The following is a 14861-nucleotide window of genomic DNA, read 5'->3' on the forward strand; positions in this document are numbered from 1 at the left end:
ACTATGGTTACATCAATCTTTTATGAGCTGTCCACGACACAAGCATAAAAACATGCCTCGTGATGCTAATCATCGCATGTAAACACTCTCTCTGGGTCTGAGTAGCACTAATACAGATCGAGGTAAATTATGTGTCGTTGGGTAGCTGTATCATCACCTCACATGACCGCGTGTACAGACGTGTTAATGGAACCTGACAGGTGTGTGTCTGTGAGACAGAGGTGTTCTTAATCTGTCTGTACATCTCTGTTTTACAGTAAAAGCTCATTAAGGTCTCTGCAGTGTTTACTGTGTTACTTTTCCACACTTTAATTTCAGACACACACACACACACTCTGTCAGTGATAGCTGTGTGTTGTTGAGTCGGGCTGCTGTTTGCTCGGGGATGGAAGCAGGGCTGATGGGCTCTTTTGTTTCTTGTTCACTGTTTTAAATAGCACTTCCTCTGACTGTGCGACCCATGATGCAACGCTGCCCTTCTTGCTGTAGATTTCCACTGACAGGAACCCCGCTGCACCTCTGGCTCAGAGGAGCTGTTTGTTTAGGTTTGTCTGAAGCCTGCTTGGCTCACAGTCCAGTTACACAGTTCTTTATGTATCAGTACCAGTGTTTCATCTGTCATTTGTTCATCAAAATCCCTCCCGGTTCCATCCTGTCCAATATCAGGATGTGCCGCTTGGATTTATTTTGAATAAATAAATGACACCTCCTTCCCACAGCACTGTGTTATGAGGTAAGATGCTCCAAATCCCTCCTGATGGTTTTGAAACACCTTTCTTGACTAATATTTCTCGTATCATGACTGATAATCCGTACCAGTCATTTTAAGTCTATGCTGCAACATTCACTTGATGTCTTTTCCTCAAACGTTTGATATTCATTCAACGCTGTGAATGTAGAAACCTGAATGCCTCACACCTTTTCCTGGATTGTTGCCTCCGGCAGGAAATGAACTCTTGTCTTGCTCTCGCTCCGTTAAAAAAACAAAATGTGTTTTCAGGACGCTGAGAGTTCAGCCTCTGCAGAACAATGTGGAATAATTAGCCTGACATTTCTTGGCCTTATTTGGCGGCAGCTGATAAGTAAAGTTGATACTGTTGTTGCCGAGCTACGCAGGATGTGATGTCATCAATCTTGGCCTTGAGAGGTTGACTTCTGCCCTTTTCGCTGACGTCCTCAAGTCTGACGAGAGTTGTACCCCGGATCAGAGATTTCTCTGCGGTGTGGTGTTGATTCCAGCTTATTTTTTCCACACCAAGAGTCACCGACATTATCAGAAAGATGTTGATTCGACTTGGTAGTTCCACTCTGTGTTGCTGTTTTTATTATTTTGACAACTGCCTGGTGTTAAGTACCACCATAAAACTGTATACACATAGACGGAATACTGCCTTTAAGAGAGTTCAAGGCATAATCCACTGTGTGGCTGCTAAAACTGACAACCCAGTGAAGTGTTTTCAACCTGTTAGTTCAGACCCAGTTATGCTGCAAGTCCTTAGAAAGTGTGGTGACATATTTCATTCATGTAAATGTTATTTAAATCTAGAAATAGTAGCGTCTCTGTACTGCCAGCAGTTAAGCAGACTGATTCCTTTCTTTTACCTCAAAACATTATTGGTAAAACAACAGACTGCAGGTCCCACAGCCCAGTTTTATTTTGTTTCTTCTGCCATCGAGTCACTGAAGGAATGACTGTTAATTAGAGGCTGATATAAACTGCCTTTGGGCAGGTTTGTCATTTTAAAGTTCACCAGCAAAATGACAAGCTGGCTCCTGGTTTCCACGCCGCCTGCACTAATCTTAGCTAATGAAAAAGAGAGAAGAGGAATAATTGATTCTGGAAGTTTAAGAGCTTTGTCAAAGTCATACATCAGTGCGACCAAAGCGTTTCCTGCGTTCATATTCTGTCATTTTGTATTGCACAGTGTATAGCAGGTTGTCATTAAACTGATGCTTGGACGTTCACATTGTTTCTATCAACCCTGAAGCTTTAAACTTGTGGAGTGGTCACTTCTCTGTAACTAAAACAGGAACGCCTGTCGATGTTGGTTTGTTATCAGAAATCATCGTTTGCTGGGAGGTCAGTGTTTTAGCTCAAGACTTGCAAAGAGATGACGATGCTGCAAAAGCTCAAAACAAATGATCAGGAAGTCCCTTTCTGTGGTTAGAATAATCAAAGATGACAAATGTGCCAAACATGTCATAACTTTACTGCCGCTATTCAATTCAAGCAACAGCTACGGGGAATGATGCTTGAAGAAAATGTTATCAAGCATTAAATTTTTCAGCTTCAAATGGCTTCTTTGTTCAAGTCATTTCATTTTATTTGTCAGAGCTGTTCCTAATTTGTTTCATATTGGGTTTTCTCTGTTTTGTCTGCAGATCTTTCAAAGAACCGACTGACCGAAGTCCCCACAGAGGTTTGCCACCTGGTTGCCTTGGAGACACTAAACCTCTATCACAACTGCATCAGGACCATCCCCGACAGCATCATTGGTCTACAGTCGCTGACATCATTAAATCTCAGGTACACACTTTGACACACTTAGTGCCTCAATAAAGGCTGGTTTCCTCTCTCTACGACGGACTTCAGAGCTTTTGAAGCTGAACTTTCCAACTTGAAGCAGATTTGGCTATCAAAGGTTTGTTGCTTCAGGATAAAAGGTTGCTTTGCTTTTCAGTTGGTTTATTGACATCCATTCATAGCTAAACGCGTACGTGCATGCATGCACAAGAGACGCTTAGAGGGACTGAAGAAATCAGATTGAATCAGACTGATGAAGTAGGGTGAAATGGGGTCGCTGTGTGCTGATATAAACAAATTCTGATATTGTGTGTCAGCTTCCACTGTCTGAGCTGTCGTCCTCCAGCCTGAGTCACTGCAGGTGTGTGTGTGGCACCAGGGATGCTACAGGGTGAAATCCAAAGCTTGCTGAGTGTCAGCACACACAGCTGGTGAGCAGTGAACTGTTAAATCTAAAGCCTTACACACACACACACACACACACCTGATGTCGACCCTCACACACTGTGTCCCGCTGTGTTTGAAGGTCAAGATGCCCCTGCTGTCTTCACTGTTTCAACTCTGTAACTCGCACAGTAAGAGCGAGTGAAGGAAACATTTTTGTGTCCTAATAGATGAAGCTGGCAGTCATACAGCTATCTGAAAAATAAAGAATTCCCTCTTTTTATACAAAAGTTTGATGTTAAACTAACCATCTGGTCTTAAGAGCAGGTAAAAACAACCTCAGATGAACAACAACATTATCATTATGTACTGAACAAAAACTAAGCTAAAATGCAGAAGTAGTGTATGAAAAACTAAGTGCACCCCAGGATTTAGTAGTTTTGTAAGCATTTGTTGATGCACAGCTCTCTTAAGGTACCATAATATGCAGAACACCAATGATCTAATGGGATGGAATAGTTGCATAGCATAAAAAGTTTAGCATCAGATCTTTAATCTTTCTCCTTTCCGGCTGCCACTTCGTATCTTTGTGGAAAAATGTGTATAGATCAAATTGATTCTTTCCTTTTCCTCTGATTAGCTTTTCTTGTGCCAGTAGAGGGAAACACAATGTTTTGCATGTGTTGAATGTGTTTGGTTTTACTTCTGTCCAGTAAGCTTTTAGGTTTCTAATGCAAGAGGGAGACACGGGCCTGTAATCTGGTGAAGTGAAAGGAAAACCATTCATTTAAAAGATTATTTAAAGACACTATTTTTATAATGATCACACAAGTTAATTATGTTTAATAAAACAAGAATCTGCTTTTGTTTGTTTGTCATCAGTTATGGTTCAGAAAGATAGAAAATTGGACTAAAAAACTGCAGTCGGTGCATTTAGAAATGACATTTATACGAATAATTAACAGATTCATCATAACTGAATGTGGCTCTGTGTTCATCCCAGTCAGGACAAAGTAACATATTAGGAGTTTAATCAGAGTGAGGAGATGTTAATGGGATTAATCTGGTGTTTTTAGCATCAGTTTGAAGCGAGCTTCTTCTGTGTAGACCAAACCCAGCGGCGTACATATGTTAAAGAAAAGGGAAGTGGGCCTTTTTTTTTATTTTTGTGCTTTCTCTGGACTGTACAACAGTCAACATTTAAGTGTGAATATGAAATCATTCACTGTTCACCACCACATTTATTATTGATGCTGCAGATGGTAAAATATTCATCCGCTCTTTAATCGGCTGTTTCTGCCTTTTCATTCATTTGCTGCAGGTCATCCTGATAAATGTATCAGTTTTTCTGCAAAGCACAACACAGATTCATGGTTTTGCACTCATTTTTCCACTTATTCGATTGTATCTTATCCTAATTGACCTGCGTTCATTACCTGTATGAGTAGTGAGATGAATTTACGTGACATGGTCATGATTTCTTGCACGTTTTGTCCATATGTGTGTGTTGCGCTGCAGTCGCAACCAGCTCGGCTCTCTGCCGGCCTGTCTGTGCGGTTTACCTCTGAGAGTCCTCAACGCTAGCAACAACAAGCTGGTCAGCCTGCCGGAGACCATCGGACAGCTGCACAGCCTCATGGAGCTGGTGAGACTGTTTACAACGTTTGTCACTTTGCTGGTGTGTTACTGCAGACCGAGAAATAACAATGTTGTTTTTCTGTATGCAATTCTGTATGAGATTCCAGATGGCGTGTGGGCTATGTTTCACTGTCACAGTTCTTCACATTTAGAGCAATTTCTCCTTTATCTATCAGCAGCGCAGCAGCAAAATGAAATCAGTTCAAAATGTTTTCTTTGTAATGTTATTGCGCTGAGTGGAATTAAAACATTTTCACTCAAAACATCTGGTCCTCCCTTGCCTTTAAAAAGCCTCTCACCTGAATCTGTGTTTTGCTCTCTGCAGGACATCAGCTGCAATGAGATCACAGCCCTCCCGCGTCACATCGGCAGACTCAAAGCTTTGCGTGAACTAAACGTACGCAGAAATCTTCTCTGCGTCCTGCCAGAAGGTGAGTTTGTGTGATGAAAATGTTCTTTAAGGGATTAAGTTTAGCTCTGATGATGCAGTTTGTTCTTTGTCTGAACCAGCTGATTTTTTTTTTTGATTTTAGACTCCACATGTTTTCAGGTTTGTCCAAATAGATGTTGTGATTCGGTTTGGAACTTTTTCTTTAAGCATGTAATTTCGACCAAGTGATCGTTATTGTTTTCTCTAAACAGAAAACCTTATAATCAGTCCTTTGTGGATTCACCTTATGTTTGAACATTGCAGATGGTTATTGCCTGTTTTAGAAACTATCATTACTTTTATTGGGTGCAGAAATGTCAAGTTTGAACTGCAATTAAAGCCTGAAATGGAGCGATGTCCTCTGTATTGTGTGCTGTATGCAGGATGAGGATGCCGGTTTTAGACCACATTGTCCTCTGTGTGCACTATCACACCCATCCCAGTACCCCAAAATATACCTAACCCTTTGTGTCACCCTCAGAGTGACCTCTATTCCTCACGAGTCTGAGATCAGTTGTTGATGCAGAGATGAGTGACGACCTCAACTGTCTGGAGCTCATCTCAAGAGATTTTACCCACTGACTGACTGTCAGGGTGCTGGTCTGCTGGGACTGAGAGAGGCAGGCCTGTGCATGTAGGGCTGCCAGCTACAGTCCCAGACCAGCTGGAAATAATGAGTCCCGAGAGTTTATGAGAATTGTTCTCCCTGGATGTGGTACATCATACCAAGGTCTGCTGAGGATCCAGTGTAATGAGAGTTTAGATTTGGCTCTTTTGTGTTTATTTGATTAGGTGCAAAAAAGAGCTATCATCGTTCAGTAATCTGTCTGATAATTTGACATGTTGTTCATACTGTCTCAGAAAATAGCAACAAAGCGGATTTCCTCAAATGTCAGCCAGTAACGTACGGAAGCCTTATTTGAGTCAGTCAGTGGCCATCATCATGTGTAATTCCATCCATTCATCCATCCATTTCCTATACCCGCTCAATCCAGTTCCGGGTCGCAGTGGGGGTGGAGCCTATCCCAGCTGTCATTGGGCGAGAGGCAGAGTACACCGTGGACAGGTCGCCAGTCCATCACAGGGCCACACGGAGACAAAATCCACACTCACACTCACTCCTAGGGACAATGTAGAGTCACTTGTAATGTCTTTGAAGACCTTCATCTGTTGGCTTCACATTTAGCCTCAGTGAGTATGACCATCCTCTATGTACAGTCATCACGTTTCCCCCAAAATATAAAAAATAAAACTTAACAAATTTTATTTTTTTTTTTTTAAAAAGCCGTTGAATGAATTATGTCAAACAGCCAGTTGTTGCAGCTCCACGTTTGATCATAAGATCAATATGTCACAGTGGAACATAAAAGATGATCAAAGGATATTTGGAGAGAGAAAAAAAGGAACATCTGAACCTTTTAAAGCTCCTCAGCCTCACAGTCAGGCCCTGAGCCAGAGATCATCCTCATAAGCTGTAGAGAAATATTTTTTATTGGCTCGTGGCAACAAACTTAATTCTTGTAGAGCTTTTGTGCAATGTTCAAGTATTAAGAACACGTGTTGCCTGCACTGTGCAGCCCCTCTTTGTTTGAAGGGCTGGACCTCACGTTGCACCATCAACCTCCACCTGCAGTAAACGGTGCGCAGCCTACAAGTTGCCACCGAACTTCCAGAACCATCATGGGATAACGTTTTGTGCCGTTTTGTGACTGAATTCCTAACACTGAGAAAACACAACACGAGGTTCGAGGAGTTTTCCCTTTTCTAAAACTTCTGGCCAACACCTGCTGTATCACCATTGTTCTTCCAGCGCCGACAGAATGCAACACATATGAAATGAGTGTTTCTAACAATCAGAGAACTGGTGCAGGCCCATCTGTTTTCTTTTCTGGATACTTGACTTCTTACTTTTCATTTCCTGGTAAATGAATTAGCGGCCTCTCGTTTTTTATGCTCCTTTTCACTTTAAAGGAAAATATAGAAAGTGGAAGACTGCACAGAAATCAAGCAGGTCGTTGACAGAGTCAGAAGCATGAAGCCTTCCTGTCTTTGTTGTCAGTTGTCCAACGTGGCAGTGGGTCCATGGTAAACAGAACACAGAACACGGGCTTGGGCAGGCTTGCAGACAGTCGATCAGAATGATGAATGATTCCAGGCTGTTGACTGGAAGAATCATCCGGCTCTACCCTTGCTCCTCAGTTCTGTTTGGATTCCACCGCTGTATTTGCCAAACTTGGCACAAGCTTGCACTCAGTATTACGACCCTCTCCCGCGCTAACTGATGAGCTTTGAACTTGATGCCACAGGAAGACGTGCACTTTGCAGACTGGACGGCAGCCCTCACATTGGGAGAGATGTTGTTTTTGATTTAATATCTGTTGAGTTTGCGCTGGATTCATTGCCGCTCCGGAGACTCCCTGAGATAAGACCACCAGCACTGTTTTAGCGTCGGCCAAGCTCAGGGCGTCAAAGGCCTCCTGGCAGACTCGAATCTAAAGATCAGAACTTCAGAAGCCCAGGAAAATGTTTCCTTAAGGCTAGAACTGTCATCAAGGCACTTAGATGTTTTGGTTTGTGGCAGAAAACACAAGAAGCCCAGAGATGAATCTTCTTCACTGCTGTCATTGTTGACTGTTTCAGCCTGACTCGTTCAAGGTAAAGTTACTATTTCTCTGCTTCTTCGGCAGAAGTCTTTCATATTTAACCAAACGTTTGTCTCAACTGACCTCATAGCAACAGGATTTGTGATGTTATATAATCTTGATGATATTTTTATCCACGAGTAACCAAAAGAATTCATTCTGGTGTCACTGTCCTCTCCATCATGGCTGTTTGGCCAATATTATCATCCCCTGCATGTGGTTTTAATACAGAGTAGCTGCCAGGAGAAGTCTGTAATGATTACTTTGTCAGAGATGATGGGCTCTGTAGCCTCGCATCATTAGCAGCCTACAGCCTCAAATGGTTTCTGCCCACAAACCTACACACCAGTCTGAGGAGCTGAGTGTTGAATAAATCATGCAAACACACCCGCTCATCCAGCAGTTCTAAATAGAGTGCCATAAAAAATGAAAATCAGGCTGTGCTTTACAGCATTAAAGGAGGACGGATTAAAGACAAAAATCACCATCCAGGCATTACTCTGTTCGTTTGTTCTTTACCTTAGAAAATGCTCCAAAATAGTAACAGCAGTTCTCAAACCCAACTGGCTGATACATACAAATCATCACAAACAGTTTCTCACTTGTCTGCTGTACAGCTAATAAACAGAAACCTTCATTTTGGTTATTAATTGGCTGCATTCAGGCATCTGATCAGTCAGTAACTGTATGGAGATGTTCCAGTGTTGCCTGGTGAATTGTAACGGGGAAAGAGGTTCAGGTGAACAGAAGCTGTGAGAAACTCGGCTGTCGATTACAAACCTCGGATTATAACAACAGCTTCATTGTTCTGACTGGTGGGAAACGTGTTGGTGGTTTGTGCCGTGCATGTTTTAAGTCTGTGTGGTTTTTACTACACATATTGTTGTTTTCATCAGCCTCTTATTGGTTGTTACGAATCATCGCTGTACAACAACATGTCTGCACATCCTCCGACAGCTCCTTGGACAGTATGAACAGCTTTAGACCTCAGTTTTTATTCCAGCGTTTTATGGAAAAGGCACTATTCTCTTTGGCATCAGTAGCGTGATGGAGGCATGTGAGAAGTGACATTTGTATTCTGCTGCAGGATACACCATACAGCCAAAGTCAAAGAACCGTCTTCAGCCACAGAAATGAAGGAGCCTTTACATTATGAAGTCAGCTGGATTTACATTTAGTTTACATTTACTTCTTTACCAACTTACAACTCAGTAGGAACAACATTCAAGCTTCAGTAAAGTAGTAATAAAGTGCTAAATCTATGTGAATCTTTGAAATAACTCTGTTGAACACGTACAAAGGTTCAAAGTAAGTTCAGGTGAGGCGTCTTCTCAGAACAGATGAGTAGTCAGTCAGTTCTCTCAGCTAGAGAGACGTTACATGATGAGACAAAGGACAATGAGACTGTCTGACTCCACAGATGAACCGTAGCAAGTTATCCAAAAACTGTTTTTCCATCAGCAGTTCCAGACACATTAACTCCCAAAAGCTCCAAAGATGTCAAGGAGCCTTCTGAGTAAAGGTTCATCCAGGACTTTGTTATTTACGCTTCCACAGCAGGAGTAAAGCTCCAGGAAGATCAAACAAATTGGTCCAGTTGTGTTTCAAATTTCCTCTCAAAGTGGTCCTCTGAAAATCGAACAACAAAGCCTGGACTTTGTCAGCTTTCTGGCTGCTCCATCCTGAATGTTGTCAGCCATAAACTAAAAGCAAACTGAACATGCTTTCCTACTGCCCTCTGGCTGAGGACTGTTTGGGTTGTAAAACTGCTTCCTGGAACTTCCTGGAACTCATCTACTGTTATCGGAGAGTAGATGAACGTATTTTATGCCAGAGATAAGCTTCCACCACACTACCGTTCCTCTCATGGATGTGCCAGTGGAGGATCTGAGTGCCCCCTGAAAAAGTTGATGGCGTCTGTGGATGGTGTTATTGTCTGTTGACCAGGCTGTAGTCTGCAGGACCTCCATAACACGACACCTGCTTTTCACACTTGGAATCTACTCAACTACTGTAAATCATACAGGCAGAATAAGATAGAAACATAAAAACACCTTTGTTTCTGTGTGCCTTTGTCCTCCTGCAGACCTGGCTGACCTTCCTCTGGTGAAGTTCGATTTCTCCTGTAACAAGGTGTCCACCATCCCCGTGTGTTATAGAAAAATGAAGCAGCTCCAGGCGCTTCAGTTAGAGAACAACCCACTGCAGAGTCCACCTGCACAGGTTTGTCTTCTTTAAACAGTTTACACTCAGATGAGTAAAACTAAAACCCATTGAAGGTCTGAATATGTTTTAAAATAGAATAAGTGTTAAGAACCTTTGCCTAGTGTTGTATCTGTCAAATACTAATGTGTCACCGTATGAAGAATTGAAGGCTTGAGAGAACACAAGAGTTCAGTGACCCCGCAGTCAGGGGATGTAGGTTGAGACGGTTTTGATCTGATTTGATCAGATTTTTGTGCTTTCTTCCTTCAGATCTGCATAAAGGGCAAAGTTCACATATTCAAGTATCTGAGCATCGAGGCGTGTCGCAGCGAGAAGATGCCCGACTCTCTCTACCTGCCCGTCATGGAGCGACTCAGCCTATCACGACCCACCACTGGCAGGTAAGTCACCGTAGTAACCGCATCGCTCAGTGTCAGCCAGGTCTCACATTTCATCTGCATCTTGTTCTGAAGTGCAGTCCTGCAGGCTCTCTTCATGCTTACATGCGTACAAACACAAAGAATAGTCTCAAAACTTTGTTTAGATCAGTCACACTTTCTCCTTCGTTAAAAACCTAACAGTATCTTTAGAGGTGAATGTCTGTGGCCAGGGACGAGGTGTCAGATGGGATGTTTTTTTATTCATACAAGCGTACTGAAGGCCATCTCTGAAAGGTGTGTGGTGCTGTCGGAGATGGGTTTCACCTCCTTAAGGCTGGAAATGTAGATGTCCAACACTTCTGATTCCTGTAAATTTGTGTCATCATTAGAAAAAAACAGGCTTATTTCTTGTCGTGTTCAGATGCCAAGTAAATTGGTGTTAAAAATCAGTGCTGAGTAAATGCGTGCAAAGACGACCACTCAGTGCTGTCAGACTGTTTCATCTTCCCTCGAAGCTGTTGTGACGCCCTGTTAGAAATTGTTTACAGCACAAATAGAGCCTTATTTACTTAATGTGATCTTTGAAAATTAACAAGTGTGCTTGCTTCAAGTATTCAAACAATATAACAGGAAATCTCAATAAATCAATAAATTTCACTTGTTGTTCTGAGACGAGAACGTCCAAAATGTCAGCCAAAAGCATATTTCATCATCTCAAAGCTTGTTTAGCTCGTTTGGTTTTGACAGTGTTTCACTTTGTGGTGGGATAGAAGTTGTCTGCTGGAACAAAAATGGCTGTATGTGATCTACAATGCTCAGCTCCTCAGTTTGGAGCCAAATCATCCATTAGTCAGCTGAAACTGATCTGTTCTCAGACTCCCTGATGGGTCACTTTTACAGTCTGTCTGCCGTCACTTAAAACTGAGGCCAAAGTGCAGTCGTTGCTGCATGAGATTTTATTTGTGATTAATAAAAGAAAGAATCAGGAACAGGCGTGATCAGCAGAGAGTAGGAGTGATAAAGGAAGAAGACAAAAACACCAGAGATTAGAAAGAGTAAATCCAGCTGAATGATGGAAAGAGACGGAGGCAAGTAGACACGGGGAGAACGTAGGAGGATAAACGTGGAAACAAGGGAAGCGTTGTTGAAATGGAGGGTTAGGAGAGCTGCACAGTCTCAAACAACATAGAGAAAACAAAACTAAAGCAAATGGAGATAGAAGAGAGGAGGAACAAACTAGTTACAGCTAGGCAAAGACGCTATACATCACACTTATTCAGAACTTTTTGACACTAAATCGTCATTTTTAAGACTAACATATAAGGAAATAGTTACATTTGTTAAAGGCCTGTCTGTGTCTATGTTTTCAACCTTAAAAGAGTTTCAAGCTCACACGGTACAGCTCAACAAATATCAGCCTCAAATCATATGAGTGCCTCTTACAAGTTACTGCAGCTATAGGCGCTCACTGCTGACACTGCTAAATGCCTCTGCTCCAAACCCGTTTCCCCAGCTCAGCTCGACCTGCGAGTGAACTGTCTGGGACCTTTGAGGCTCTATCACATTTACTCAGATACCCTTTTCTCAGTAGACTCTGCTTGTTTGTTCCTGATTCCTGCAGACTTTGGAGAGACTTGCTCCTCCAATATGGACATATTACAGAATATCTACCAGCTGCAACTGTGTTGCACTTTGATTTGTATACTTTTTCCTGGAGGTCATTTGTTATTTGTGCTGCGGTTACCACATACAACATCAGCTGGTCTTTGTTCACCCAGTTTTAAAACACAGCATCAACACAGTTGTCAGAAGTAAACTTAATGGGTAAGGAGATTCTTTGCTAATCAATCGATCATTTATTTTATTTTCAAAGCAAAATTCTAATTCATCTTCTTTGGAATGCATAGCAGTTTTTTTTATTGAGTAATATGGCAACATATCCATATTTAAGCAGTCCACAGATGTTCCACAAAAACATTTAGAATATAAAATCGTTTTTTAATTCCACTCAATGAAGCAGGTAAAGCAAAACATTGAGTAAGTTTGGCTCTGTTTTCAAGATGGAACAGAGCGTAATTTTACCGAGAACTATTCAAAATGATGGGAATCATACTGTTTTAAAAAGGATTTAGATATAAACCTTTTAGTTAATTGTTCAATGGAGTAATAGACCGTATTCTGGACTTAAACAAGTGTTATTATCTCACCAGTTATTGAGATATTTTCCTTTCAATCAAAGCGGTGCGATGTACACAGTAATGATTCGATGGTTAAGAAGGCAGCGGTTTTTTTTAAATGGCAGAACGAGCTCAAAACGAAACAAATGGAGGTCAGTTGTAAGCTGGAGAAATGAAAACCTTGCTGCCTCGTGTTCCTCGTCTCTCAGGCTCAACTGAGTCCAGATCTCAGAGGATCTTAAACTCTGAAGTGTCCGCCCACATGAAACCCTTCCAATATGTGGGCAGGAAAAAATGTTTCTATTCCTGTGTAGAAAATGCAGTCACACTCTTTAAAAGCTCTCATTCTTTTCCTTATTCTCACCCCCCCACCCCCCTTCTTTCCATCATCCGTTGTCCTTCTCTTTGTGTTGTTTTCATTTTTGGTAACTAGATAAAAAAGGCTGGGAGCCATACATACACTCTGCTTAGGAGACGCAAGAAATTAGAACGCGAGGATGAAGCAGTGACCCAGAAACAGAGCACATATAGTACAAATATAGAGCAGCACTGAGGCCTTACATCTAGAGCAGAGAGAAGATTATTAACACACAAAAAGCCTGGAGACAAAATTGAATAAATAAACCATGTAATGCCAGACAGGGCGATACACGATATTTTTTTAATATCAGTCGATATCGATATATATCACGATATAAAACAAATCACTATTTTGTGAATTTTAAATGTTAAGTGAGATTTGAAGATATCAGAAGGTTAATTTTTAATGAAATATTTATTTTCTGTCAAAGTTGAACGTGACATGTGACGTTATACAACAGTTTCAGATAAATACCGAACATTTTAAATTAAAATCCTATATCTGACCGGTCAGCTAATCAAAAAAAAGTTTGCATTCTCCGTGCTCAAACGGCTGGCGCTGCTTCAGGTGATTAAAAAGATTAGCGGTATTCCCTGTCTTTGTCGGAACATGCGTTCGACATAATTTGCAGTGAACACTCCTGTTTCCTGTCGGACTTAAAAAAAAACAAAATACGCCTCGGGCTGTGTCTTCCGTTTATTCTGAGGGCGCGCTCGTTTTCTTTTTTTGTACGGCTGCAGCAGCACAAACGCACCACGGCTAACCGCTGGCATGGCTTTATTCCAGCCACGTGATTGGTTCAGCGCGGCGCAGCTCTCATTGTCATTGGCTATTCATATTGTCTGTCAAAAGATGGACGAATTGTTGATACACTTTTCGATACATTACATATATCGAAAAGTATATCGACCGTGTTTCATATCACTATCGGGGAAAAGTTATTCCTCAAAATCCGGAAGTCAGTATGGATGCGAAATGACTTACAGAAGCCTTCAGGAACTCCTAGCAGTGACGTTAGACTAAGAAAACACTCATTAGGCTGTTCTAGGTTTCATACGCCACAAATGATTAAGAATAGAAGCAAATTTCAGGACTTAACTTTTCTAACTTAGACATGAAGTAAACGATGAACGTTGCAGCCTCACAGAGAAGCTTTTCTTTTCTTCTGCATGGTTTGTCTCCACACCAGCTTCTTTCTTTGTCCACTTTTATCTGGTCCACACGCTTTACTTTTTCCCACTTTGTCTCCCTTCTGAGTTTGTCTTTCTCTTTTTTCTTTTACATCACACTTTATTCAGCTCTTCACGCCTGCCTGCCACATGTTCAGGTCACTTCGGTAGGGTTTCTTATTAATGTGAACTGTTATGCCAAGCTAGTCTTTGAATGATGTAGTCTGGGAGGCGTGGTTGTTCTCTCTCTCTGTCCAGAGGAGGCAGAGAGCTGATGGATTCCATTTTTAAAACCTCATTAAACACAATGACCTTAAAAGTAAACGAGATAAGAGTAAAATGTAGTGAGGCTCAGTTTGCTGTCAACCTGAATGAAGGAAGAGTGTTAAAGATCGTGTGTTCTTTCCAGCACGAATTATTATTTAAGTTTGGTTGCGTAAACAGTAAAATGCAGTAAAAGTTGCCCAAAAAGCTTTTTTTCTCTTTATTTTAAGCTCGTTTTTTAAATTTTATCATTTTTTGCCACGTATGACGGTGAAAAAGAAATTGCAGGGAGACTGAAAGTCGTTTTTGTTGAACCTGCTGAAGTCAGCCTGCTTCAGTGTTTGTTGGTCCGTTCAGAAAGGTGAGCAGTTTAGAATCAGATCAGAGCAGGAAGCCAGGATTTCCAGCAGCGATGTGATGTGAGCAGCGAGTGGAGGGCGGGGGGGTTAGACTGTCTCCTTCAGTTTCAGTCGTGCACACACATGCCTTCAGTGTGTGTGTCAGGTGTGTCACCTGTGTGATCTGTCTGCAGTGTGGAGGACATGGAGCAGCAGAAGAAGCAGGACAGCGACTCAGGAGTCGGCAGCGACAACGGAGACAAGAGACTGTCGGCTACTGAGGTACCGACAGTGTGTGTGTGTGCGTGTGTGTGTGTGTCCTACATCTTTCTGTGTGTTTATTTACAGG

The 14861-nt window shown here is 41.8% G+C and overlaps 1 protein-coding gene across 5 annotated transcripts in view; it reads left to right on the forward strand.

Annotated features, from left to right (window-relative positions):
* lrch1 (leucine-rich repeats and calponin homology (CH) domain containing 1) overlaps positions 1 to 14861 on the forward strand; it is a 71938-nt gene that overhangs the window by 21647 nt on the left and 35430 nt on the right. For all 5 annotated transcript variants that reach the window (XM_072397416.1, XM_072397417.1, XM_072397413.1 and 2 more), the window contains exons 2-7: positions 2383 to 2527; positions 4427 to 4553; positions 4872 to 4977; positions 9705 to 9841; positions 10094 to 10224; positions 14707 to 14794. In XM_072397416.1, the coding sequence (XP_072253517.1) occupies positions 2383 to 2527; positions 4427 to 4553; positions 4872 to 4977; positions 9705 to 9841; positions 10094 to 10224; positions 14707 to 14794 (734 nt within the window). The remainder of the gene's footprint in view (positions 1 to 2382; positions 2528 to 4426; positions 4554 to 4871; positions 4978 to 9704; positions 9842 to 10093; positions 10225 to 14706; positions 14795 to 14861) is intronic.

Source organism: Leuresthes tenuis, unplaced genomic scaffold (assembly GCF_036924035.1).
Source record: "Leuresthes tenuis unplaced genomic scaffold, fLeuTen1.0.hap1 SCAF_12, whole genome shotgun sequence".
In the NCBI taxonomy this organism is placed as follows: Eukaryota; Metazoa; Chordata; class Actinopteri; order Atheriniformes; family Atherinopsidae; genus Leuresthes; species Leuresthes tenuis.